The 7,816-nt window shown below is 29.4% G+C and overlaps 1 protein-coding gene across 2 annotated transcripts; it reads left to right on the top strand.

The window, feature by feature from the left end:
- Positions 1-2,849: 2,849 nt before the first annotated feature.
- LOC113859050 (external alternative NAD(P)H-ubiquinone oxidoreductase B3, mitochondrial-like) lies at positions 2,850-7,262 on the top strand. 2 transcript variants are annotated; one of them, XM_027491866.1, is made up of 10 exons: positions 2,850-2,941; positions 3,371-3,623; positions 4,063-4,284; positions 4,768-5,018; positions 5,425-5,644; positions 5,734-5,838; positions 6,188-6,448; positions 6,551-6,672; positions 6,975-7,094; positions 7,175-7,262. In XM_027491866.1, exons 1-10 carry the CDS (start codon positions 2,850-2,852, stop codon positions 7,260-7,262), a joined length of 1,734 nt encoding a protein of 577 aa, XP_027347667.1. The 2 variants fall into 2 exon arrangements, with proteins under 2 accessions (XP_027347667.1, XP_027347668.1); XM_027491867.1 differs by having other exon boundaries at positions 4,078-4,284.
- Positions 7,263-7,816: the final 554 nt, after the last annotated feature.

A 7,816-nucleotide genomic window follows, 5' to 3' on the forward strand; every position in this document is an offset into this window, starting at 1 on the left:
TCACTTAAAATTTATAACCACAAAAAAAATAATAAAAAAGAGAGTTAAGAACATCTTTAATTTTTACAGTTTTATGTTTTTTAAAAATAAAATCTAATACATTTTTTAAAAAAGAATTTTTTTTAAAAACAAAAATCAAACATATTTTTAATTCTCAAAACTTTTTTTTGAGGTTCTTGCTTTGTTGCCTCACAACATCTGACGGATCAGTTTCTTAACAAATTCTGTTTTTTAACAAATTAAATAGATTCTGTTTTTTAATTAGGATACTCTGAATAATAAAAGAATAGCTTGAAATAGATTCTGTTTTTTAACAAATTAAATAAAACCCGACTAACTTAGCATGGAGAAATCATAAAATATAAGATGGTTTTTGTATCTTATACATTATCATGTATAGTTATAAATTAAGGGATAAAAAATAAAAAATTTCATATCATAAAAAATTTATTACGTAAATAATATAAAAATGATTTATTGTATCATATTTTTTTTGCTTCGTAGCTTGTGAAAAATGATACATTGACACTCGATTCTTAAGTACTAAAAGGGTAAAAGAAGAGAAAAATAAAAAGGATACAAAAAAAAAAAGTATATGAACAAATAAGCGTAAAAATATTAAAATTGTTAACTTATACTCCCAATGTGTAGGATATGAAAATTGAATATAAAACATTGGGCAACACAAGTGTTTACCATTTTCGATAGGGAAGACAATGGGTAAAGTATTTGAGGATACCCGCAAAATTTACTTACAATGGATAGAGTATTTATCTGCTATATGAGTACGGGTATGAGTGTGGATAAAAATCTGTAAATTTTAATGGAGATGGATGTAGGTATGGGTATCTAAGTATCTACCCAACCCTATACCTGCACCCGCATACACACACACACACATATATATATATATATATATATATATATATATATATATATATATATATATATATATATATATATATATTTAAACTTTATTCTATAATTATGTATTGAATTTTTATATTATTATATTAATTATGTGAAGTTATATAAGATTAATATAAAAATATATTTAATAATAAAGTAAGTTATATAAGACTAATACAATTTAATCATTACATAATTGATATGAGATTGATTTTTTTAAAATATTATTTATATATGACACACATAAAACATTTTTCACACAAATATTTTTGTTAATAAAATCATTTTGATGTTTAAATCATAAAGTAAATGATAAATAATAAACATATTGTAAATATTTTATTAATTTTACAATCACCTACTATTATCGTAAACTTATTATTTATTGATAATATTTAAATTTTAGTTTTTATATTTTAATTTAAAATAATATTTTTCTATGCAACATATATATTACAAGCATAACTATAATCTATTGAATCTAAATAATATTATTCTTACTATTTATTTACGTTTAAAATTTTTTTTGAAAAGATATAAAATATAAAAAATTATTTTTAATTTTTATTTGTTAGTTTTTTCTTCATATAAAAAAGTATAATTTTTTTTATATACACATATATTTCTTTATTATAAAATTTTATTATGACCATTTATCTTTTATTCAAATTCTTTTTTTTAAAATTTATATACATTATAAATATATAATTCATTAAAATAATTTTTCAAAAATTTGTTTTGTGACAAAATACTTTCGTCTAGTATATGAGTTAAAAATTCTAGTATTAGTATATATTAATTATATTATATTATTTTAATTAAATATATTATTTTTCTTACAATTTCAAATTTAAAAGTTAAAAAAAATATTTTATGTATTCACGTTTTATTGTTAGTATTTAAACTTTTTTACCTTAACTCTACTCTCATTCTCAATATTTGTCTCATAAAAACTTAACTACTATGAAACGTTATTCATTAGAGTTAGTTGTCAATGCTGCTACGAGAGGTCAACAAGTGATCCCACACGAAGAGTCAACAAATAAATTATGTGTTTAGTTTCGCTTATTGTTTATAAGAATTTTAGTTTAGAAAATTATTATATTAAGATACATCTAGCACTTGTGATATTTGAATTTTTTTTTATCTATGTTTGTACTTTGTTTCGCAACTACATATTAAATTTTTATATTATTATACTACTTATGTGAAGTTATATAAACATATTTTTTTTATAAATATTTTTTTTTCAAACAAGCGCAAATAATAGATACAAGATAAGTATGCAGGTATTGAGAGTTACGAGTACGGAGATTAATATTCATACTTATGCGAGTATAGAGTTGGGTATGGATATTTTTTTAAATAGCGAGTATGAAAATGATTACTAGAGTATTCTATCTATTGCCATCCGTAATATTCGACAAATAAAAAATTAGAGCTGTTTGTTGCATTATTCATTACACAGTGATCCGAGAATGCAGCCGTCAAAGCGCAATGCTGGTCGAACCATGAAGTCCTCGGTTCAATTCAATGGACAGCTCCCACTCCATTCGCACGTTATCCGCAACCTTATTCTTAGTGTTCTTGTTCAATCCTTTTTGTAACATCATCTTTTGTTTCTGCCATGCATTTTTCAACCTGTTCAAACTCCGAATACATTGGAGATCGATTCCTCGTACAAAAAGGCAAGTGTACTATTTCCCTTGATTTAACAAGTCAACGTATTCATGTACATGCTACGTGGCAGTTACAACTTTCACCCGGTGCCCAGTATTTAAAACCATATGTTAACAATAGGTTACTCTTCTATTTTTGCTAGCAATCAGTTGTCTTTTCTTTTGTTTACAAAGAAAGCATAAGGAATCAAAAAGGGAAACAAAAGTAACCTATAAAAATACGAGTTAAAGAAGACAAATTATCTAGCTCGGGGTTTCACAATGCGTTGGTCTTCCTTCTATCAAACAGCCTCGAGGGTTTTTCATGAGAATCCGTCTTGGTCCAAGTCTGTTGTTGTATGCACTGTCATCAGGTTTAACATATTCTCAAACCTTACTTCTTTTTTTTTTCGATATTTGTTTTATTTTTCACTTAAATTATTATTGAGGGGACTTCATGTCATTGCAAAAAAATTAAGAAATCATATTCTAATGTTTAGGTGTTGGGTTTGTCCTAGGTGATATTATTATTAATTTAACAAAAAAATAAAATTTTATTACAGATATTACATATTTACAATAACAATGTATCATATTGTAAGTTAAATATAAAATATTTATACTAGCAGTTTAATTTTTAGATGACATAAATTATATCAACAAAAACAATCTTAACGACGTCAATTTTTTGTTAGTACTTAACATTTTCTAGTGTGTGATTGGAGTTGGAATTAATTTGATCTTTTTTGTCTTAGTTTTTCATTCTTTTCTATATTTCTTTTTTTTTTATTGGGATGCAGTAGTGGAGGTCTAGTGGCATATTGTGATGCTAGACCAGACTATGGTGTTGATCAAAGTGCAAAAAAGAAGGTGGTGGTGCTTGGAACTGGTTGGGCTGCAACCAGTTTTTTGAAAAATATGAAAAGCTCCTCCTATGATATTCATGTGGTTTCACCACGCAACTATTTTGCATTCACTCCTTTGCTACCAAGTGTCACTTGTGGCACAGTGGAAGCACGGAGCATTGTTGAACCGATTCGCAGTATTTCCCAAAAGGTATTCCCTTTTCCATCAATCATGTTGTTCTCTCTTATTTAAAATAATTGTGTTTAGATTTTATGTAAGGGGTAAGAAAGTTGTTAAATATTTTAATTTAAAGGAAATATAAATTTATTTGTCTATATTACCTTCTAAGTCCATTAATTCTTCTCATTTCAGTTTATGGATTTATCAAATGACAATAGATGTATTCTTAGTTTTTAAGTGGTAAATGATCTGAAATAAACTAAAACATCTAAAGCTACAATGATTTTGAGAAGCTATTTTCAAATCTTCAACTTTATTTGTGGAATTTGATTATGCATATCAAGCAACCTTATCATCATTTCTAATATTTTTCATTTCTATGCATTTACATAAAGTCGGTCATGCATAATGTTTCAGCTTCAAAAATATATTTGTCTAACCATAGTTACAATACATCCACTAACAAGAGAATTCTGTTCAACAGAGTGGTGTAAATATTCAATTCAGTGAAGCTGAATGCTATAAGATCGATCCCAAAAACAATAAAGTTTACTGCAAATCTGCTAATGACAAACAGCTGGGTGCCCCAGAAGAATTTTCTGTTGATTATGATTACCTGGTAATAGCTATGGGAGCCCGTTCCAATACCTTTAACACACCCGGTGTTCAGGAGCATGCCCATTTCTTAAAGGTATATATATTTTGAATTTCAAACTCAGTAACATGATGGTCATGTCAAGGAAAGAAATACAAATTTTTGCTAAATTTAAGTATAGTCTTGCAACCAATTATGATGGATCCTTATTAATTTGAAAAAAAAAAATCTTTTCCTTTTTAACATGACAATATAAGAGGATTCAAATCCATATATTTTATTTCACTAGCTGAAGAAAAAGAAAAACATCTTTCACATGTTATGTTTTAATGACTATATTATGGTATGATTATAATAGAAAGATAAAAAAACATATTTTTTTATCAAATTTAATTAATGCGTCCTACAACTAATCATGATGGTCCCTATTTGATATAATTGTTTTTATCTCTTTAATGTGATCATATTATCTACACGAAAAAAAAAATCCAAATTAGCACATGTGTGTGTATTCATATGAAAAAAAAAACTATTTTAATTAGATGATATGCTAAACTACTTATGAATCTCTTTGTGAAGGAAGTGGATGATGCTCTAAGAATCCGTCGAAAGGTGGTTGACCTTTTTGAAAGAGCAAGCCTCCCTTCGTTACCAGTGGAAGAGAAGAAAAAGCTTCTCAGTTTTGTAGTTGTTGGTGGTGGCCCAACTGGGGTGGAGTTTTCAGCTGAACTTTATGATTTCGTACACGAGGATATTGCTAGATTATATCCTTCTCTTAAAAAATATGTGAAGATAACTCTTCTGGAGGCAGGCGATCATATCTTAAACATGTAAATTTTTTTTAGCTCTATTAGGATATAAAGGCAACTGCTTTGATTGAAGTAAAAATGAGTATGTGAATAATTAGGATATAGTTCACTTTGGGTCTTCAGAGCTAAATTTAATCACCTAAAAGTAATACAGATTTATTAAAAAAAAATACATTTATTAAGTTAAAGTTATGAAAGTATGATAAATGCTTATTTTTTAAAATAAAAATGTACTATTTTTAGATTTTAAAACTAGTCCTAACAAATGATAACAATATTTTCATATTTAGGTAGTGTCAATTTTCATGGTGTTAATTTTCTACCTACACATTTTCACTCTAATAAAGCATTATCTTTTACCCTTAGCAGTTTTTCCATTTTGATGTTCAAATGTACAGATATGATAAAATTTCTTGGTTCATTGAAGGTTTGACAAGAGAATTACAGAGTTTGCTGAAGAAAAGTTCTCCAGAGATGGCATTGATGTGAGGTTGGGATCTATGGTTGTCAAAGTTAGTGAAGATGAAATCTCTGCCAAAGAAAGGGGAAGTGGTAAAGTTGTTTCTATACCTCATGGAATGGTAGTTTGGTCAACAGGTATCGGTGCTCGCCCTGAAATGCTTGAATTTATGAAGCAGCTTGGCCAGGTTTGTTTGCGTGTTCCTCACAATCCAAAGGCTGAGTTGGCCCCTGTCACTGTTCAAATTTTGCTATCATTGAATTCTTTGTGTGGCAGATTAACAGGCGTGCAGTGGTCACTGACGAATGGCTAAGGGTGGAAGGATGTGACAACATCTATGCTCTAGGTGATTGTGCCACTATAAATCAACGTAAAGTTATGGTAGGTGTAAACTATTCATTTTGCCTATACTATGATGTGATTATTGAAGGAAAAAAATAGTGGCCACCCAATTACATCGGTTTATTTTTTAAAAAGTTAATATATTTATCTCATAAATTGATTGTTTTTAATTTTTTAAAAATAAACTAATCACGGGAAGTGTATTGAAAGATCTGTTTAAAAGATTGTGTAGCTGAAATTTCTTATTTTATTCACATTTGACATGATATTTTTGCTGGAAATCATTGACATTTTAAACACATTTAGGTGTTGCAGTTCTTTGTTACTTCTGCTTAGTTCTAGTGTAACTTTTTAAGTGTCCTCCCTTTGTCTACCATGGTTTTACCAGGAAGATATAGCAGTGATATTTAGCAAGGCAGACAAGGGCAATTCAGGAAGGTTAGATCTTAAAGAATTTCAAGACGTTGTTGGTGACATTATTGAGAGGTACCCACAAGTGGATATTTATCTGAAGAAGAACCAAATGAAAGATTTGGCCAGCTTGCTAAAGAAGACTGAAGAAAGCTCTCTTACGGTGGACATTGAATACTTCAAAGATGCTCTTTCCAAAGTAGATTCTCAGATGAAAAATCTTCCTGCAACAGCTCAGGTACATATACATGTACAATGCATACTACCTACATTTCAAAAATAAATAAGTTGAAAATTTTACTCATGCTTGGTGGTGGCTTCCAATTTTGCATCATTCTAGGTAGCTGCTCAACAAGGAGCCTATCTTGCTGACTGTTTCAACCGCATGGAGTTGTGTGAGACGTATCCTGAAGGCCCTCTCAGGTTCAGGGGAACTGGACGCCATAGGTTTCGTCCCTTCAGGTATGTACAAGTTTTGCTATGTCTTCATGTCAAGTTTAAGAAAACAATTTATAATTTTCAAGTATTTAATGTAAGTAACTACGACTATGCTAATTCATATGACATAAAGTATAATAAATGGTTTGAAGTTTTTAAATCAGTTAAACAAATGGTAATGAGTTTGTACATTGTTCTTAACCATGTAAAAATATATGGTTAATTCAGTTTGATATTCGGTTAATTTTTGTGTGACACCAAAGTGGTGCATGATGAACTAAAGGCCTGGTTCTTCATTGCCTAATCTTTTATTCATATATTGAAAGGTACAAGCATTTTGGACAATTTGCTCCTCTAGGAGGAGAACAAACTGCAGCTCAGCTTCCAGGTGATTGGATTTCAATTGGTCATAGCACCCAGTGGCTCTGGTATTCGGTATATACGAGGTAATTTATTCAGCATGAAAAACTATTATGAATGCTTAGTGTTAGTATATTATTTCATAATGATTCCCAAAACATAACAGTAAACTAGTAAGCTGGAGAACAAGGACTTTGGTGGTATCTGACTGGGCAAGGCGATTCGTATTTGGAAGGGACTCAAGTCGAATCTAAGATCTATTTGAAAGCTTGCACTACAATTAAAGGCCTACTTCAGCTAGATTTCCTGGCATAACACAGCAAATGACCCCAACCCGACCTCATCACAGAGGGCCCACAAAAAATAGACAAAAAAAAAAGTGTGTTTAATTTTCTTGATCATTTTTCCCCTCCTTTTGTCCCTACCTTATAGTATATTAGTTATATCGATCAATAACCCTGTGTTATAAATTGGTTTTGATTGCTAAACAGCTCAACATTAGCTTATTTGCTATATGGCAATTAATCAATCTTGGACTTTTCGGGAGCATATTTAATGCTAGTCTGCTAGAGACTATAAAATTCCTATCTAGACATTAAAATAATAAATTTCCCACTGCCGTTAAACTCGGTGTATGCATTATTGGGCCATCAAATAAGATGCAAAACGATTCAGAAGTGAGTGTTGTCATGCATCTTCAACTTGCATTATGCGTCTATAATTGTGAGACAACTTAAGAATCAATGAGGATTTTATAAAATTAAGCCACCGGATAGCAATACTCTCTAAGATTAAGTCCTTTCAATTC

The sequence above is a fragment of the Abrus precatorius genome, unplaced genomic scaffold (assembly GCF_003935025.1).
Source record: "Abrus precatorius isolate BTA unplaced genomic scaffold, Abrus_2018 Scaffold2, whole genome shotgun sequence".
Classification (NCBI taxonomy): Eukaryota; Viridiplantae; Streptophyta; class Magnoliopsida; order Fabales; family Fabaceae; genus Abrus; species Abrus precatorius.

Coding starts and splice junctions, on each gene's coding strand:
- LOC113859050 (XM_027491866.1), top strand. CDS start 2,850: ATGCGTTGGTCTTCCTTCTATCAAACAGCCTCGAGGGTTTTTCATGAG. Junction 4,285..4,767: donor AGCATGCCCATTTCTTAAAG/GTATATATATTT, acceptor CTCTTTGTGAAG/GAAGTGGATGATGCTCTAAG. Junction 7,095..7,174: donor TGGTATTCGGTATATACGAG/GTAATTTATTCA, acceptor AAAACATAACAG/TAAACTAGTAAGCTGGAGAA.